The sequence below is a fragment of the Hibiscus syriacus genome, unplaced genomic scaffold, assembly GCF_006381635.1.
Source record: "Hibiscus syriacus cultivar Baekdansim isolate YM2019G1 unplaced genomic scaffold, ASM638163v2 tig00110365_pilon, whole genome shotgun sequence".
Taxonomy (NCBI): Eukaryota; Viridiplantae; Streptophyta; class Magnoliopsida; order Malvales; family Malvaceae; genus Hibiscus; species Hibiscus syriacus.
In genome coordinates this window covers 586,402-607,794 of record NW_024062703.1, presented here as the reverse complement: position 1 = coordinate 607,794, position 21,393 = coordinate 586,402, and the positions used below count along the sequence as shown (strand labels likewise).

Below are 21,393 nucleotides of genomic sequence, written 5' to 3'. Positions count from 1 at the left end.
ACCCCACTCCAACTCCGTCGCATTTCAACTCCCCTTCACTTCCCCGTCATCCTCATGCTTCAATTAATTATATTTTGGGTTGAGTTTAATAATAAATTTGGGATTATGGTTATGATTTGAGTATTATGTTTAAGGATTTATGTTTAGGAATTTATAAATTTAGGATATTTGATGTTCAATTAGTTACGAAAGTACAAGAGTTTTGTTCATGGGTGGTTGGTCACACATGTTTTTAAGTGTTAGCCAATTGACGATATTGATGATGATTGGCGGTGGTAAATGTATTAAAACTAAGATTTTAAAAGTTTTAGATTTTTTTAAGATTTAAAAAAAATATTTTTTCAAAAAGATTATATTTTTTATTTTAAATAAATTTTTTTAAAATTATCGACGCATATAATTTAACGTGATTTTTTAATAACGGTTAATACAAAAACTTAAAATAGTAACGAAAAAAAATATTAACACCAAAATGAATTAAAAAATAATTTAAATAAAAAATATAATTAGGCACTTATTTTTAGTATTAAGCCTCGAAGAAAACCCCACATTGAGTGAGCCAGAAACGGACTCTTTGGCAGCCAGTCACCTACTCTCTGAAAATAAAAATAAAAAAATCTTTGGCAGAATTCCGGTCATGGAAACCGCTTCTTGTTCAATCCTTTACACACTCGGCTTTTCAAGAAACACCCTTAATTCAACTATTAACAACAATCATTGTCTGCCTCCTAAGAGCAATATCTGTTCAATTCCTTCGTTTTCCTCTACTTTCCCGAGAAACTTTAACTCCCACGGAAAAAACCTGCAATTCAATGACTTCACTGCTTTCAGCTCATCCTCTAGTAGCCAAAACCATAACCCATCTCAGGAACTGGCTGTTCTTCTCGAAGTTGATGGGTAAATCATATTTATAATGCTACCTTTTGGTTTCACTGTAGTTCTCTTTGTGTTTTATTTTTAATTAAGTATTCTTTATTTTGTTACCGTAAATTTTGGTGGGTACTGAGGTTTAATGTTTCAGTTCCTAGTTGGATTCAGTTTTTATATATTTATTTATAATTGTTTCAGGGTTCTTATGGATGCATATCAGGCGGGTAATCGGCAGGCCTTCAATTTAGGTGCGGCAGATGAAGTGTGATCATATGTCTATTGCGCAAAAAGGATCTAAAGTTAATACTTCAATGATTAATCTTCATGATTATCTGCTAATCATATGTTTATTAATTTACTGTTCATTATTCGAATACCTACCAGCATTTCAAAAGCTCGGCCTTGATTGTGCAAACTGGACTGAGCCTGTGTATTTGGATCTTGTAAGGTGAAATTTCAGCTGGGGTTGTCCCGCTCTTTTTTATTATCTTGATTGAAATTATAAATCTATTTGAAATGTATTTTGTGATTACTTTCCAGGAGAAGTGCTAGTAATGAAGAAAAGATGTTGGTCCTATACTTTAATCGTGTACGTTCTTGTCGTTGAAAGCCTTAGATCACTTTAGACGTTAGCATTGTGTGTTTGCATGTCATCGCATTGATCGTGTGCTCTAATCTGGCAGATTGGTTGGCCTACATCATTGCCTACAAGTGAGAAGGACTCGTTTGTGAGAAGTGTCCTGCGAGAGAAGGTAACTCAAATCTATGTTACTCCAAGGTGTGAGTGTCGGGTGTGGTACGAGTTATGTATGATTTTGTTCGATTTTTTAAGGTTTTTCATGTATTTGGACGACATTTAGTGGTCTCATCACTATAACATGTCTAGATATTTGTTGGATGTCGGTGTCAAAACTGGATACTTAGAGCAAAATGAAGAGTTCAAACATCATAGAGTCGGATCTTAATAAAGAAAATATGAATTTTCATGGGTGTAGTTCTTCTGTTACCCTGTTATACAATCTCAACTTCTTTCTTTACCACACAATCTTGCTTGTCATTGTGTTAGCTTTTTCTTGCCATCGTGTTTATCCTGTGCTTATAGCTTGAGCTGATGTATTATCTTGTTATTGGCAGAAAAATGCACTGGAAGAACTCGTACTGAAAAGTTTACCTCTACAACCTGGAGTTGAGGAGTATGTTGCCTTTCTTTGAGTTTTGTTCATTCCAGAACCTTACTTTTCCTTCTCGGAACCAATCCCTTAATTCTTGTTTTACTGAATGTGTTTTTGCAGGTTTATTGATGATGCATGTAACAAAGGAATACCTGTGGTCATCTTAACATCTTACAGCAAAGATGGGGATAAAATTGCTCGGTATGTTCTAGTGATCACCAATGCTATGCCGTGGATGTTTCTGGTATATAAGGGATGTAATTCTGTTCCGATTTGCCTCCCTCTTCTCTTCGATATCATGTTGGTTAAGCATGTTCCAGTTCATTATACAGCAGCACCATCTAAGAGAAAATTTCAATGACAAGCCACATGATAGTTCATCTAATGCAATGTAATCCTTTTTATGCATGGAAGTGTGCTAATGTTTCCCTTTTCTGTTCGTATTACAAAACAAAATAACAGATCTATAGTTGAAAAGCTTGGTGATGAACGACTTACGAAAATTAAAGTTGTGGGGAATGAGGAAGTAGAAAAGAGTTTATATGGTCAACTCGTGTTTGGTAAAGGAGTGTCTTCTTCTTTGGATGAACAACTAGCTAAGGAAGAAAGAAAATCAGGTATATATTCTCAGTCCTTGTGTTTGGCGAAAGATTCGAAGTGCATTGTTTCGGTCCAGCTGGCTGTTATTAAAAGGTCTTGTTCTTGCTTTGTGGCCAGCTTTGGCTGAGAAACAAAGAATAGCGGAGGAGGTTGCATCCATGCTGAAAGTGAGTGTTAACATTGATACCACCTCATCTGAAAGGTCCGACTCTCTTTTCGTTCTTTAGATTTCGTTTTCTAGCATAGTGAAAAAGGAAAATGGCAGCTCTAAAGTCATCTAACCTTTTGCTTTACCTGTTTGGAAAGCTCTTAATTCTGTGCTCCACGCGCATCTTCGATTGAATTACTTGTTTATTCCTGGTATCCAGCTTGGAGAAGATTGTAGTTGCACTTCGTGCAGGAGCAGAAATTGCTGAGGTTCCTGTCTGCAATTGTGTCCTTATCGCAGGAAGCAAATCTGGACTTGCTGCAGCCGAGCAGATAGGCATGCCCTGTGTTGTGTTGCGGAGCAGGTAGAGGCTTACTTCTGGAACTTGTACACTTTGTGATGCAACTCACTGTTTGTCTATTCTTTTGTAGTTTCACATCCAGAGCAGAGTTCCCTACAGCCAATGCTATAATGGATGGGTTCGGAGGTGCAGATCTAACTATCTCTAAACTATGCCAAAAGCGATGGTCATGACGCGCGAGACGCAGTCTTGTGCTGGCAGCCGTGTTGTGAATCTAGTGCCTGAACTAATTCGTCAGCATTTCATGAAATCCATTTGAAAACTTTTGTAACATGATGTTCCATGGGTCAAGCAGATACAGGCTTAAAATTTGTCATATTTTTTTTAAGATTTTGAATTACCTTTTTCTCAGCAACATAAAATCTTAGACCCCTTTTTGTTCTAGAAAATATTTTCTTTTCTGTTTTTATTTTCAGAAAGTAGTTTTCATTTTCCGTTTTTTAAGATTAGAATAAAAATAATAAAAATATATTTGATATCTATTTTTTTTAAAAATAGAGATGAACACATAGTTATTAAATAATTATATTTTTAAAATATGTACATAGTTATGTACATAGAAAACAATAAAGTTGATGAGAATATCTATAACACAAAATATTTTAGTTTATAATAAGAATATAATGTTGATGCGTATTGATATCAAGTAAGTTTTCAAAAGTTAAAAATATGAAAAAAAAAATTGTTGTAGACAAGAGCACATCAAAATATCCTTAAAATAAAAAATATTTTTAGTGATATTTAAAACCCTCAAACGTTTGTAAAAAATTAGTGTAACTCTTGAATTTTTTTTACGTTGAACGTGACCCTTAAATTGAGAAAAGATAATTAATTTAACCCTTTAGTTAACGGAATCAAATGTTGACCACCACAATGCTTACATGACAATTCACAAAACTTATATGAAAAATATAATATTGATGTGATAGTTCACAATGTTATTGTAATAGTACATGATGGATGATGATGTGGTAGATAGACTTAATTAATTTTTTTTGCTAAGTTCGATGACCAATTGCTTCTTTTAGAAAATTTAAGGACTCAATTAATTTTTTTAGAAAAACTAAAAAAAATATTTAAATTTAAAATATAAAATATAAAAAATTATTAAAATATTTAATATATTTAATATAAAAATACTAAACAATCAAATTATTAAAAAAATTAGTTTAATGACCAAATTGAGTGTAAAAAAGTTTTGTGACCATATTGATTTTTTTACAAAAATTTGAGGATTTTAGATACCATTAAGTAAAAAATTATTGTTAAAAGGATTTAAATTCGTACAAGTTAAAGATCAAGATCATGTGTTTTTCTATTTTTAAAATTTATAAAATAATTTTAATGAAAATACTAAAACTTCTTTTTTATGTTACTTATTTTTATTTCTCAAAAGTTATTTTCTAATTTTACAACCAAAAATATTTTTTTAATATTTTTATTTTCTAAGAAAATAAAAATAAAAATAGAATATATATTTTTTAGAATTAAACGGACCTATTTTCACATGTACAAGTTGATGTAAAACTGTTGTTCTCTTTAGCTTGTGATTTCCAAGTTGAAATTCCTATTGGCATGGAGTTCAAGTATCGTTTCAACTGCAAATCACAAAAGGAAAAACTATAAGTGTCGCGACTGTATTTCGGATGGGCCCGAAATTGGGCTGTGACCTGAAATGAGTGGGTTAGAGTCGTCACCGATCATTTTAAAATGATATTTAGGTAGATCGAATACCATCTTACTTGATCTGCGTTTCATCAGAAATGTTTCAGGTTTGGGAGTATGTTACAGTCAAGGAAGGATTATTAGCACCCTTGAACCGCCCTTTCATTAACAATTAATTTGTAGGTTGTCTTTAAGTATGAAAATTAAAATTTAAAATATTCGATTCGAATTACTTACCTTTGATCTATTGAGATTATTACTTAAAAAGATAAAAATAATGTTAAATTGAAAAATGAAAATAATAAAGAAATATCAAATAAAAGGAAAAAAAAGGGGTTAAAAAAGTTTTTTTTTAAAAAAATAATAAAATAAGTAAAAATATTAAAAGAGATAATAAAATGATTATGAAAAAGAAGTAATAAAAAAGAAGAAAAAGAATAATAATAATAATAAAATAAATAAAGATAAATAAAATTAAAAAATAAATAAAAAATGTAAAATATTAAATAGAAAAAAATAATAAAAATAAATAACAAAAAAATGCTAAATTTTAAAAATAATCAAAAAATAATAACAATAGCAGTGGAGCAAACACCGAGTTGCCAAGTGTCCGAGCAATGTCATGGTTTGAATGCAATTTATTCATAAAGCCAGGCTTTTGAGTTTCCTCTATAACCAATTGCCTTAGTGGAGTAGCTCAGCTTTTACGGATTTAATTTCTTAAGATTGTTAAGATGAACCTCGTATAGTCTAGGTGCTTGTTGAAGTAAAAAAATTCATCTTTAGAGTTCAATTTCCAAGCAACTGACATAAACTGGATTCATCTACTCGACTATTCTATTTGTAAAGATCATCATCATCATTGAACGTCTTAAACAAAAAGTATAGTAATGTCATATGCAAAAGATGTCCCATGTTGTCCGTACCTATGCACATCTAAATACCAAGCCTCTTTTCATTCTTTTATGAGATGAGAAGGCTATATCAGTTATTGTAAGAGAAAGATATGGTGTTCGAGCGTATCTTTCGGGGTAAGGTCAAAGTCCTTGTTTTATCACTTTTTAATCGTGTTACTTTGTCAAAGATCTGTAACTCTGAATCATTTACAGATTTTTTTTAATTCAGTTAATATTTAAAGAATTGCAAGTTTGCAAATTTGATTTGTTGCTCATCATCTTTAAAGTAACATAAATTTATTTAAATGTCCTTACAAAAACTTAAGAAGAAAAAAAAAACAAATTCAAACAAAATGCCTCAAATGATGAAATGATCTTCCTCACTTGGATGCCCCCAAGTTGTTGAAGTCGATCCAATTCTGGTTACGCATCTTCTGCACAATTCTATTGAATGCGTAACAGTTCTCAATAGTGTGCCCTGGGACACTGTCGTGATATTCACAATGAGCATTCTCATCATACCACTTGGGGTATGGGGGCTTCATGGGTTCCACCAGATATGGTGACACTACGTGGGTGTCAAGAAGTTTCTGGTAATGCTTTTGTAGGTCATGGGAATAGGGTCGAAATGTTCCCTTTCATTTCTGGGTTATCTGGAATCTTGTTTAGAAGTACATGACGGTACACCTGCAGTTGATTTAGGGTAGAGATTGTAATACCTTTACTAACGTGGTTGATGTTGTTAATCTCTCCACCCTCTCCCTCATAAGAGGTTTTTTATTATCATCCCCATCTTTAATCTTACCTTGCTTTATGGCCGACTCGATCATTTTTTGAAAAACTTCATGATGTAATTGCAACCAGGTGTCTGAAGTATGGAGCCTTCAGGGTATGTACAAAAAGCTTCCGAGTTAATTCTCATCCAAGGGCGGATGAACTTGTATAGCCAAATCCCTCCATTTCTGTGTGTATTGCCTGAAACTCTCATTATGCTTCTTTTTCATACTTTGTAGCATAACGCGATCTGACCTCATATCGTTGACATGCTTGTATTGTTCCAGAAATAACTTCACTAAATCTTTCCAAGTTTTGATATGGGATTGGCTTTGCTGATTGTACCATAGGATGACTGAGCTGACAGACTCTCCTGGAAGAAGTGATCAGGAGTTGGTCGTTTCCTCCATATCCTGTCATTTTTCGGCAGAACATGGTAATGTGAGCGGATGGGCAGTTATTTCCATCAAACTTCTCGAATTCCGGGGACTTAAATTTTCGGAGGAAGAACTAAGTCCGGGACTAGACTGAGTTTCGTGGTATCGACTCCATGATAATCATGGTCTCCTTTAACTACCTTCATTTGGTTCTCCAATTGCTTGATTTTCTCTTCCATCTTCTTTGATTTGTCCTCTTCGTCCAAATCTGGTATATGATAATAACCCAGATTGTTCTCAGGGTTTGATACAACATTCTAAATATTTGTAGTAGACGAGGCCTTCTCTTTTACAGCAGATGATTCCCCTTGAAATTATAGTAAGATTCTAGGTGAGACAACCATTTGTGGGGTAGGTGGTATAGTTACCCCTTCCGTTGAACCTACCCCAGGTGCACTCGTTTGATGTAGACCAGATAACTTGGCCACAATTTGATCAACCAAGGACTCTTGGCTCTTTGTGATTGTATCCAGAGTGCTTTGACTGCTCTGGTTCATCTTGTCTTCCAACTCTCTCTGGAGCATCAACATGTTCCCCTCGATCTGAGCAATTCTGGCTTTCATCTTCTTCTTTTTTGAGCGGGTGTTATGCGGATGGGGCGTCTCAAATGCTTGAGGTGGTATATCCCCTATTTGTTCCTTTTTATCAGGAGACATTCTTTTGTTAGTTAATGCGAATGTAAAGAAATGAAAATAACAAAATGCAAAATATGTTTAAATGCATAATACATACAATGTTCAAGGCATTGATCTTAAAATGTGTCTGTTATTATAAATAATCCTTATTGAGGACAAAAGTGTTACGTTTTAGGAGACAAAAAACATTTTAAAGGTATAGACCCCGTACAACTTTGGATTGGTTGATTCGTCTTCAGCCTTTCCTGTCATCGGTTGACTACCCTTTCGAACCGTTCTGACTCCTCTGGCTAAACTGTGCAGGTGACGAGCTGTTGAATGACTGCATCTCTAGTTCTGCTGAGTCTGCCTTCAATGAAAGCGCCTTTGGAAGCCTCCATTGAGGGGAATTATCTAAAACTCACTTGTTTACTTCTTTGATTTGTCAACAATGGCCTGTTGTCTTTGAAGGGACTCTCTAGGTCAATACCCTTTTTCTCATCTTCCCTGCAACCTTTTCTAGCTTAAATAGTTGACCTTTGGCGTGCTCAGTGTAAATCCCGGTCCATTCTGAGTATTTTCTGACCATAGTCGGACTCCTGAGCTCTTCATCTCTTGTATTATAACCCATTTGTCTATTAATATAGATTATTTACTTTTAACAACACGTTTTTGGTGGATCAACATCTTTTTTTAATGATGCAAATTATGAAAATTAAAATGAAAGAGTTAGTGAGGTAAATCAAAACAATAATGAAAATGAAATATCATATCCCACATGATATCTACCCCACATACTTATTATTCATACTCGGACATGATCTCTATCCCACATGTTAATTTTGAATCAGTCCTAACCACATAAATTTCTAGTTCACATGCTTTGAACAGAAAAAAGAAAGCAGAAAATAATATCGAAGCAACCTAGGGTTTGAAATGAGGTTTCAGGATGGACTCTAATTCCCTGTAGTCTTCCGATTTAGGTTCTAAAAAGGTACTCAAATTCTCCTTGCTGGTGCCCCCTTGGGCTTGCCAGACCCTTAGTCCTAAGCCCATTACAAGCTCATGTGAACTAAGTTAAACTCGAGAGGATACATTCCCTTATGCCCGCACGGAGAATAAATTCTCACAAAGGCGTCGCTTTTACCCCCACTTAAAAAAGGATTCAGAGCTCTAGTATAGAGCATGAGATGTAAACTTTTTCAAAAAATATGAAATCACCGAAAAACGTCAGTACAACTTATTTATTTGAAAAAAATCAAAGATAAATAATTGAAATCGAATAAATAAATTAAAACTTAAATTTACTATTTTCGCATAAAAAGATAACCGAAAATTAATTCTGGCATAACTCATTTACCTGTCCCAAGTAGAGTCGCCAAGCTGTCGCGACTGTCTTTCGAGTCGGCCCGGAATTGGGCTTTGACTTGAAGTGAGTGGGTTAGTGTCGTCATCGATCATTTTAAAACGATATTTAGGTAGATCGAACACCATCTTACCTGATCTACGTTTCAGTAGAAATGTGTCGGGTTCGGGAGTCGGTTACAATCAAGGAATGATTAACACCCTTGAACCGCCCTTTTGGTATCAATTAATTTGTCGGTTGTCTTCAAGTGCGAAAATTAAAATTTAAATTGAAATTTAAAACATTCGATTCGAATTACTTACCTTTGATCGATTGAGATTATTACTGAAAAAGACATAAAGAATGTTAAATTGAAAAATGAAAATAATAAAAATATCAAATAAGAGGAAAAAGGGTTAAAAACGTTTTTTTAAAAAATAATAAAATAAGTAAAAAAATATTAAAAGGGATAATAAAATAATTATGAAAAAGAAGTAATAAAAAGAAAAAAATAATAATAATAAAATAGATAAATAAAGATAAATAAAATAAATAAATAAATAAATAATGTAAAATATTAAATAGAATAAAAAATAAAAATAAATAACAAAAAATGCTAAATTTTAAAAGTAATAAAAAATGTTTTTTAAAAAAAGAAAAGAAAAAAATGGATAACAAAAAAATAAAAGGATCAAATATCAATTAAACCAAATAACAAATAGTGACTAATATAAAATATCTACAAATTTCATGGCCAAAATTAAACATTAACACAAATTAAAATAAGTAAAACAGGATTAAAATACAAATATTGAAACATTAAAACTTTAAATACAGTGACCAAAGTGCATGCAAACAATATTTAAATCACAAAATGAAAATGATATATTATTCAATGACCAAAGGACAATGTTACAAGGATAAGGGGTTTAAATTGTGATTTTCCCCACCCAAAATAAAAAAAAACATGTGTAATTACCCATAAAAGGAATGGACCAAGCGTGATATTTTCCCTTTTTCCTTTATGCGCAGATTCCTCAACCAAACTACACCGTATTGTAGCTAGGATATAATCCCAATTTAAGGATTACTTTGAAACCCACCACATTCGTTTCATTTGCCCGAAAAAAATAGAGAGAGTTCTAGAACTCTCTCATGCTACCATATTTAGAAAAACAAGATATTACCTTTGAAGATCGTAATTATTTTTTGGTCCGGTGAAGCAACGGCAGCCACGGTTCCAGTTGAGAGCAAGGTAATCACTTGTTCTTTTGTGTTTTTTTTAGTTTCGAATTCTCTATCTCCCTTGTATATTTTTTGTTTTCTCTCCGAAATGCCCATTTGCTTTTCGATTTCGTTTTCTTGTTGCTTTCGAAACTGATGCCCCATTCCTTGTGTTATTCCCCTTTATTTATAGTGTTTGAAAACACTATTTTTAGGCGCGGTTTACATTTTTGTTTGGACTGAAACACTGTGTTTGTTGGCTTATGGTTGTTGACTGTGCCGAGAATAGGTGGAGGTTGGTTGAGATTTTAGCGGCAAAATATTAGTGTCCACAATAATTCAATGAGAAAGAGAAGTTTAGTTTAGCTTTTTTTATTCACTAACCTGAGAGAATTGGTTATGAACCACAACCTGTAGCTCTAAGCGTCAAGACGTTATTTGCTCGGCAAAAAAATAAGTGTACGCATAAGTGTTGCTGTCTCGAGAAATTATAAGTGTTTATCTTCTTGCATAAGATAAAACACTAATTTGAAGAGTCTCAACCAATGATTTAATGAGGTGTGATTGGTCACCAAAATGTTATATTATTTTAATAAAAATTCCTAAGAATAATAAGGGTCTACTTACCAGAAAATGAGTTCGGGAGTCAGTTACGTGTGGGGAAGGATTAACACCCCCACAACGCCCAAAATTGGTACATTTGTTTATTAATTAATGTTTAGTAATAAATTAACAAATCCTTATTTAATTTGATTTATGGTCCCTTAAAAAACATTAAAGATATTATTTTATACCAATAAAACATTCAAAATACCTTCCTAATAAGTTAAGGAGATATTTTAGGATTTATTGTATAAAATAATATAAACAAGGTTTATATAAAAAAATTTAAAATTATGATTAAACTGTAAAATAATAAAATTTTATGGCTATAATTCGAAATAACATAAAATCTAGGTACTATTAATGTAATTTAACCATAAATACTAATATGAGATTAAAATATAAATTACTAAAATAATAAGGACTAAAGATGTTATTTTACCTAAAATATATATAAACATGAACGGGACTAAAATAAAAATAAATAAAATATGAGAACTAAATTAAAATGCATAAAAACCTGATTTTGTGACCAAAATGAAAGTATTACAAAATTGGAGGGGCCACGGACGGGGTTAAACCATTCCCAAATTACACAAATAATCCCTCCTTAAAATGACGCCGTTCGGGAAGGGTTTAAATAGCCCAAAATCGGCCCTTAAGTGTCATTTCTCTTATTTGGAGAGAGAAGCTCTGACCTCTCTCTAGGATTCCCTTGTCGGAGGGAATCCGTCCACCGGCCGGCGTCGACAGCCATCGTCGGTCACTATCCACAAAGGCCAAAAATTACCCAAATACACCAAAATGCTCGTGTTTTCCCTTAACTCAGAGCCAACCCTTACTTTTCCTAAAAACCTTTAGATCGCCCTAGATCTAAACAAAAACGAAGCTTTTACCTCGGTTGTAATAACGTCTTCGATGGTGCGTGGCGGCTCCAGTGGTTAGGGAAATCTTCTCTCCTCTCTCGTTGCTCGTTATTTCTTTGTTTCTCTGTCTCTCCGTCTGTTTTTGTCCGTCATCCCTCTCTGTTTATCTGTATTCCTTTCATTTCCTTGTTGGTTGTCGTCTCCCTCTTTTTTTATTGTCTATGTTTCTTTTCATGATCAACCTTTTATAAGGCTCGAAAGCTCGGCTACAATGATGGATTTTCGGTGAGTCACTGGAGTTATGATGGTGATTCACCCTAGGGACGATGAGCTGTGCGGTTATTCTTCACCTTCTGGATTATTCCTTTGAGGCGGTGGCCTTGTGGCAGTGACTGGTTGAGGCACATGGAGGCGATGGCTGGAATAGACCCTATGGTGTAATGAAACCCTATGGTTTCTGCTGGATCATCTGTGGTCGTTGGATCTCTCCAGATCCAACGGTGATGGTTGCTAGCGGCGTTGGAGAAGCAAGGGAACCCTAGCTGATGAGTTCAGGCCTTCTGGATTATTTTGGCTTGGATTGGGTTTGGGCCTGAACTGGATTTTGGATCTGTTGGAATTGGGTCCCAGGTTTTATTGTAACTGGGCCTTCAAGCCTTGTAATAATAATAGTAATAATAATGGTAATAATAATAATAATAATAATAATAATAATATATAATAAAATGAGAATGAACGAATATGACTGTCGACAGTTGCCCCTCTTTGCTTATTTTTGTGTTAACAAGAATAGAGCAAATACAAAAAGACAAGAATTTTCGGTTAGTTGACTTCATACTTTGATGGGAAATTCGTTCCACTACTCTTCCGTAGAGATCTCATTTTTGATCTGCTCCTACTTCACTACTCTTTCATGAAGGCTAAGAATGATTTACTTCACTACTCTTTCGTGAAGGTTGGGATTTGATTAACTTCACTACTCTTTTGTGAAGGCTGATAATGATTTACTTCACTACTCTTCTGTGAAGGCTAAGAATGATTTACTTCACTACTCTTCCGTGAAGGCTGAGAATGATTTACTTCACTAATATTCCGTGAAGGCTGGAAATGATTTACTTCACTACTCTTCCTTGAAGGCTGAGAATGATTTACTTCACTACTCTTCCGTGAAGGCTGGAAATGATTTACTTTACTACTTTTCCGTGAAGGCTGGATTGACTTGAGAAGAATCTGTTTCACTACTCTTCCGTGAAGATCAGATTCGATATTGATTTGCTTCCACTACTCTTTCATGGAGATCTTACGGATAGCCCTAAGGACTTATCATCTTGCTCAAAAGACTTACAGATGACCCTAAGGATTTAAGCATCATGCTTGAAAGACTGACAAATGACCCTAAGGATTTACAAATTCGTGGGAAATAATTTACTGAGTAAGAAACTTTGAAAATTGTTTTCTCATTTTTCAAAACAACTTGTTGGTTGGGTAACATGCCCAAAAAATAATGCTTCCTCTGCGGATTGCGTCCATCTATTCTTTAGATGTTTGCCTCTCTTAACATGATTCCTTCATTTGAGATTTGAATTCTACCTTATACTCGTAAGGTATTTTGTTCATGCATCTTCATGTAAAAATGTATTTATGCACATGCAATCAAATGTATCAATGAAATGCATTTTCTTTTATGAAAAAAGTATCAATTCAATCTTCTTTTGACTCCAAAGTGACGAATTCAATCTTCTTCCACTTGATCATTTCTTTCCATGGCTTACTTCAATCATCAGTGTAGCAACAAACTTGTATTTCTGAATAGCCATTTGATCAACTTGCATTTTTGTATCTTCTTTGCCTCAATTTATATTAAAGTCTCAGAAGAATTGTTTCATTTATGGAACTTTTTGTCACAATCAGAATTATGACCTAGTTGTCCCCTTTTGTCATTGATAATACCAGCTTTCTTCGACTGAACTTGTGTAAAAATCCAATAAAACTTTCATCTTTGAAAGTAAAATCTACTATCTTTGCAGAATGTAGATGTAAATATGTCAACCTCAGCAGAGATTAATTAGGAGAGCATCGTCTGTTCTAATTTAACTCTTGAAACACATCTCAAGGATGATTTATCCTAATTCCTTTCATGTCTCCACATCTAATCAAATCTCGAACAAGGATTATTTATACCATATCATGTTGAGATGTTTAACAACAACCTATCGTTTAAACATTAATTGGATCCACTAGTTTCTTGTTGTTAAAATTTCTATGCTCCTTCCGTGGAAAGAAATCTTTATCATTTCTTGCTTCTAACCTTGAGGTTTTAGAATACAATCTTCATTTTGAATCAATAATTGAGAATACCACATGATCACAACATTGGTTCAATACCATAATCACCGGTTCGTAAAACATTTGACAACACATTCATCATTTCATGTGGCTTCTGCCCAGATTTCTCAACTAGAGAACTCTTTGCATGGTGTTTAGAGATTTTTTATGATGTTACAAGAACACTTAAGAACAAAGCTCATTGGGAATACAAGTGAAATACCTTAACTTGTTAGCATCAATGTAGGTGAGATTACCAGGATAATACAACCGTATGATGAAAATGATCATATATAGTCAGCTCCATTGTCAGTATTTCACCATTTTCATTCTTCATACCTTTCTTTCTCATTGGAAATATTTTCTCAAAACAATGATCTTTTGAAGGATGATACGGGCCTTCAGCATGCCACAACATTTGCTGATATGAACGTTCAAATTATTTCTTACTAATATGAGCCTTCAAAATGCCCCACATGAATCATTTTTGTCTGAAATGGGCTTTCAAAATGTCCCAACATTCTATTTCTGATTGAAATGGGCTTTCAAAATGTCCCAATATTTTCATGCTGACGTGAGCCTTCATTCTAAATTGTAAGGCTTACTCTCAATGTCTGTTTGATTGTTACAAAGGGAATGTTATAAGTCCAATTTTTTGACTTTTAGGTCTCTCGAACCACTTGCTTTCAAGAATGTGAAATGCTTTATCATTCTAGCATCGTTTATTCTTTTTTCTTCAATAGAGGTAGAATAGGCATCGACTTGCTTCAAGAACCTTTCTTATTTGAGACTGTCTTGTTTGAAAATGTTTTTCCTCATTTCTTTATCAAAGAATGGAAGAATTTTGTAAAATATTGCACCTTGCAGATTCACAATAGAATCAAATCATAAGCATGAGTTCAAAGAATATCAAAAGAATCAACAATTCTTTAATGTTTCAGAGTTATAGCTCTTTGACTAGTATCAAAATTGATAGGTTAGTTTCAGGTTGGCTTTCCTACTTTTTATGGTTTCATCTATTGAAGATGTCACTCATCTCTCACTCTTTGTGAACATTGCCACATGCATCACTTTCTTGACTTGGTATTTTAACCGGATGCATACAAAATGACGCAACTAGTATAGCCAATTACTAGACTTTCTAGAATACCTCTATTTTGGTTCTCCAAAATCTTCCATTTAGACTCCTCTAACCAAAGCAATACAAAAATATCAGTCTAAAAATGAAATTTCTGTGTGCACGTGTGAAGTTGACTATAACAAGTGTTCCTTAACTCCCTTAGTCCATCTTTACAACTACTTCTTATTTAGTAATCTTTTGCCACTTTGGCTAGCTGAATTCAGCTTTATTGCAATTAGCCTTTATTGGGCTAATTGAAACTTATCCATAAAGCCAGAGCTATTAACCAATTGCTCTAGAGGGACAACTTTATTGCATAGAATAATATAATAAGCTAGTTGAATATTATCCATAAAGACGGGGCGATTAACCAATTGCTTTAGAGGGACAACTCAAGCTTTATTGCATATAATAATATAGCATGGGTATACGACTCAAACTTCTTAAGCTTGTTAAGAACAACCTATTATAGTCTATGTGGTTTGGTGGAAGTAAGAAAATCTCATCGTTAGAGTTCAATTTCCAAGTAACTGACTTAAACTAGATTTTCCTATTTGTAAAGATTTCATCATCAAACGTCATCAATAAAAGAGTAACCTAGTCAGTTTTGCAATGTTACACAAAAGATGCCCCATGTTATACGCTCCTATATATAAATACCAAGCCTTTTTTCTAATTCTTGCAATAGGAGAAGGCTATCTCGTATTTGTAAGAGGATGATATATTGTTTGGCTGTATTTCTTCTGAGGTAAGGTCAAGGTCCTTGTTTTACCAATTTTCAATCTTGATACTTTGTCAAAGATGTATAACTCTAATCATAATCCAGTTGATATTCAAAGAACTGCAAGATTGCAAAATTAATTCAATGCTCATAACCTTAAAAGCAATACAAATCTATTTATTACAAAAAGGCGGAGAAAGGAACAAAAACATGTTCAAACAAGATGTTAAAAATGAAAGGTACTATAGTGGTAATAACAACTTCCACTTGTTTATCTAACTGCCCCATTACTCTTAGAATGTGTGTGTAATCGGATCAGGATCTTTGTCCTCATTTGCCTCCCATTTCTTGATCATTTCTTGGGTAACTCTTTTAGGGTAAACCTTCAGATATACCAATTTCTGCTTCCTCCTGAGCAGTTTCTTGGTAAAATCCCCCCATTGTCATTTTCTTCCTGACTGAAAACCAGGCTCAAATTTAGTTCCAGAACAATTTTCCTTGGTGATGACTGTTTTGTCCTGGTTCTGGACACTCATTGCAGCTATGATTGGGTAGTATTCACCAGACTCCTTAAATTACCCCATGCCTTAATTGTTTTTAGAAAATCTGATATAGGTGTTTGAGGCATCTTCAGGGTTGTATCTGCCCCATTTCTTCTTAAACCTATGGGCCAATCTCAAATTACATTTCCTTTCACTTCTTCATTTCTCATCTATTTCTTATTCTTTAGCATCAGAGAGGTATCAAAAGTTAAATCTTCTATAGATTCCTCACTTTTTTTAGCTTTTCATTTTTTCTTCTCAATATCTTCTGCTGTATGAACTTCGCTTGCTTTGACCCTATTAACTTCATTTGGGGGTTAACTTCCAATTGTTTGATCACAATGGATTGATTGTTAACATTCACTTCTATAAATCCATGAGTCAAAAGATCTTGGACTCGTCGTTTGAAGTTACCGCAATTCTCAATGAGTGTCCTCGGGTTCCTGTATGATATTCACAAGATACTTTCTAATTATACCAACTCGGGTATAGGGGAAACAAAGGTTTAGCTAAACATGGAGCAATAAGATGAGATTAGAGTAACTTGGGATATAACTTGCTGCATGAAACTGAAGAAAAATTGGGTAGAAGCTCTTTTGACCTTATTGTCTCTTTGCAATTGTTATTACTATCTTGAAGTCCTTATGACTGATGACCAAAATGTTTGCTTTGAATGTTTGACTCTTGACCAACATAATGAGAGAGATAATGATTTGAAGATCTCTCTTCCTCGACCAATTTTGAGCTTCTGAGGAGCTTACGTTTCCCATATTAAAAACATAACAACCCTTCTGAGATGAGGTTTTGAACCTTTAATCTCAAAATTATACAATTTTTCGTAGAATGACTAAAATCTTCAAAATGATAATTGCATGAATTTTTGACATCTTGCAATCTGGTCGCAAATAAGTACTAGGAGGAATGAGTGTTACAAGACCACTTTCAAAGAGAAAGGTAACAAGTCTGAATATGAGATTGGAATTGGAATGAGATATGCCCTCTTTTTTTTTCTTTTTTTTCTTCTATAGCCTTCTTCAATGGCATTTGATCTTCTTTCATGCTTCTCTTCTTTGAATCAAGTTTAATTTTCATGTTAGAGGCTTCACCCTTAATTTTTACTTTCTCCAACTTGATTTATATCGCATTTTCTAAGATCATACCCGATTTTTGGAGTTGAATTGGATTTATAAGTTCCCCAACAGGTTCTTGGTCATTTGTTATCATTGCATTAACTGCGCATCACTAGCATTCAATTCTTACCCAAGGTTTTCATCTTTTCTTGCTCAATAGGGTCTTCTAATGTTTTCTCCCCATATAGTATAGTGACCATCATACTCATCAGCTTGGACATATGTTCCTTGGACTCAACTTGGAACTTTCTTGTTTCATTAAACATTTCTCATTAAGTCTCTACAAGTTGCTCTTGGATTCTTTTAATCCTTCTAACTCGTGCTAATATTCCATTCATTGCTTTCAATCTTTTGGTAATCTGCCCCGAATTACTTGAATTTTCTTCCAAAATTGATTTTATAAAATCCTTCATAGATTACTCCCATGTTTTCATGATAGACACATGTTAACATGTTATACAAAACATGAATGTAAATGCGAAAAATAAAAATACAAATTATGCAATACAAATGCATGTATGAAAAAGGTGTTATGCAAGAGTGATCATCTTAAAACAACTTTCATTGAACACAAAAGTTATGATACATCAAACAAAACTTTACATATAAGGGGTAGCTCTCACTCCTAACTTCTCTATCTCCTTAAAAAGCCAAGTTAATTTCCATTCATGCTCAAGAGTTGAGTTGTCAATCTGCTTCAATTTCCTTGTAAAGCCAGCTAAGTCTACACCTTGTGGGACACATTATTTTCTTGGAAAGCAACTTCCTTTATGACATCGTCTTTTTCTTGAACCTTACATGTCATCTCTCGGAGTTATAGACAATGTTGCTTATTTTCATTTATAAGAGAGTATTTGTGTTCAAGAAGTTCTTGTACAAGATCTCTATAATCCTCTACTATCTTCATCAAGGTGTTGTTCTTAGCTATAATGGCTTTTAATTCAGCATCAATCTCATACTGGCGGAACTGATATGAGGCTTTCATGTTGGTTATGACCTTACTTAACATTTGATTTTCAGCTTGACATTTTCCCAAATTGATGATGGTTGTATTGCACATTTCTTCTTCAACCTGTAAATCATAAGAGAATTTCCTTGCTCGATCTTCATGTATCTTTCCATTCTTTCTCCATTGCTCAGAATCATTTTTTAGTTTAATGATCTATGTTGTCCATTCTCCTGGGTATTTCCTAAACCAACATTTTTAAAGGCTTGAATGATTCTTTAAAAATAGTTACGCATGGCTTCAACCTCTGTGCTCAATTTCTTGCTTTCATTCTTCCAAAAATGTGTTTGAGCTTCATAAAAACTTCATTCCTTCTGAATGCTTCTATTGATACTCTTACCGTAAAATGCTTTTGGTATCAATCTAACAGGAACTTTGGGTATATAGCTTTCCATTTTTTTGAGATCTTCCTCAAGATACTATTCCTTGACTGCATCACATTTCACTTGATCATGAAACCCTTTATCCATAATGAAAACCTTTGATTTTGATGACCACTCTCGAACACCTCTGATTATTTCATGTTATGCAATGCAAGAAATTAATATAAACAAGTTAAAATAAAATAAAATGTATTTACAGAAAAAAAATGATTAGTACCAATTAAAGGAAAGAAAAGATCATTTCTATCATGGTGTCCATATATATATCATAACCTCATGCTTTCTAATTTCATGCTTTGTTTGGAAAAATAAACCTAACCGTATGATTTCTAGTTCACATGCATTTATTATGAAAATAAAGTAATACTAAGTAAATTAAAAGAATCAACATGCTTTTCCTTGTATGCTAACCTTACGATACTCATTTGGGTTAAGCTCCGTTTAGACTCAAGTTCTAGGTTTACTATATGCTGAGTTATGGCTCTAAGGTGAAAAGGGTCATCGAATTGTCCTTTTTTGGTACCCCTTGGACTGCCAAGCCCTCAATCCTGGTCTATTACAGAGTTTCAATTTGAGTTCAATTCGAAGGAACACACTTTCTTATGTCCATACAGAGGTGAAAACCACACAAGGAACATAAGGTGTGAGCTCAAAGAATAGTCCCCTATCTCATACGGAGGTGAAAACCACACGAGGGAGTAGTTTCTCATTCAAGCTAAATAGGATAAGAGCGGGGTTTTAGCTCATGTCTTGAAACACAGTGCACAGAGTGTGAGGAAAAGCATAAAAAAATAAACAATGTACACCATACTAATTTATTCTAAAGACCCATAATTAAATCTGTAAACATAAAAAAACAAGTTAATACAACTATTTATACAGAAAATGGTTATTAAAATAATCAAGGGATTAAAACAAAATTAAAACAAATTTATAATTTTATTGCAAAGACAATTAATTAATAAACTGGTGGCTTAACTCTCTAAAAAAACCTGAGCAGAGTCGCCAAGCTATCGAGACGTTATTTGCCCGACGAAAAAAACAAAGCGTACATATAAGTGTAGCTGTCTCAAGAAAATATAAGTGTTTATCTTCTTACATAAGATAAAACACTAATTTGAAGAGTCACCACTAATCATTTAACGAGGTGTGATTGGTCACCAAAATATTATGTTATTTTAATAATAATTCCTAAGAATAATATTAAAATAACACAAAAAGGGTTTTTTTTACCAAAAAATAAGTTCGGGAGTCAGTTACGTATAGGGAAAGATTACACCCCCACAACGCCCAAAATTGGTACATTTGTTTATTAATTAATGTCTTTACAATAAATTAACAAATCCATATTTAATTTGATTTATAATCCCTTAAAAACACATTAAAGATATTATTTTATACCAACGAATCATTCAAATTACATTCCTAATAAGTTAAGGATATATTTTAGGATTTATTGCATAAAATAATATAAACCAGGTTTATATAAAAATAAATTTAAAATTATGATTAAAATGTAAAATAATAAAACTTTATGGCTATAATTCGAAATAACATAAAATCTAGGTACTATTAATATAATTTAACCATAAATACTAATAAGACATTAAAATATAAATTAGTAAAATAACAAGGACTAAATATGTTATTTTACCTAAACTACATATAAACATGAATGAGACTAAAATAAAAATAAATAAAATGCGAGAACTAAATTAAAATGCAGAAAAACCTGATTTTGTGACCAAAATGAAAGTATTAAAAAATTAGAGGGGCCACGGACGAGGTTAAACCATTCCCAAATTACACAAATAATCCCTCCCCAAAACGACGCCATTCGGGGAGGGTTTAAATAGCCCAAAACCGGCACTTAAGGTCTATTTCTCTCATTTGGCTTCTTTCTCTTGGAAAGAGAAGCTCCGACCTCTATCTAGGATTCCCTCGCCGGAGGGAATCCGTCCATCGGCCGGTCGCCTATCGCCAACGTCGACATCACAGTGGCCGAAAATTACCCAAATACATTAAAATGCTCGTCGGTTTTCCCTTAACTCAGATTCGTCCCTAACTCTTCCTAAAAACCTTTAGATCGCCCTAGATCTAAACAAAACCGAAGCTTTTACCTCGGTTGTAATAACGTCTCCGATGGCGCGTGGAGGCTCCGGCGGTTAGGTAAGTCTTCTCTCCTTGTTGCTCGTTATTTCTTTGTTTCTCTATCTCTCCTTCTGTTTGTGTTCGTCCTCCCTCTCTGTTTGTCTGTGTTCCTTTCGTTTCCTTTTTGGTTGCCGTCTCCCTCTTTTTTTTATTATCTATGTTTCTTCGCAGGATCGACCTTTTATAGGGCTCGAAAGCTCAGTTGCAATGATGGCTTTTCGGTGAGTTATCAGAGCTACAGTGGTGACTCACCCTAGGGACGATGAGCTGTGCGGTTATCCTTCACCTTCTGGAGTTTTCCTTTGAGGCGGTGGCCTCGTGGCAGTGATTGGTTGAAGCACCTGGAGGCGGCAGCCGGAATAGACCCTTGGGTGTAATGAAACCCTAAGTTTTCTGCTAGATCATTGTGGCCGTTGGATCTCTCTAGATCCAACGATGAT

At 33.8% G+C, this 21,393-nt stretch overlaps 1 protein-coding gene across 1 annotated transcript; it reads left to right on the top strand.

Annotated features, from left to right (window-relative positions):
* The first annotated feature begins 564 nt into the window (after positions 1-564).
* LOC120121238 (CBBY-like protein) lies at positions 565-3,515 on the top strand. Its single transcript, XM_039140652.1, has 11 exons — positions 565-897; positions 1,069-1,118; positions 1,255-1,318; positions 1,411-1,459; positions 1,554-1,622; positions 2,005-2,063; positions 2,163-2,243; positions 2,505-2,659; positions 2,760-2,844; positions 3,011-3,154; positions 3,222-3,515. The coding sequence occupies exons 1-11, from the start codon at positions 638-640 to the stop codon at positions 3,322-3,324; spliced, it is 1,119 nt and encodes a 372-aa protein (XP_038996583.1). The 5' UTR covers positions 565-637; the 3' UTR covers positions 3,325-3,515.
* The last annotated feature ends 17,878 nt before the right edge of the window (positions 3,516-21,393 follow it).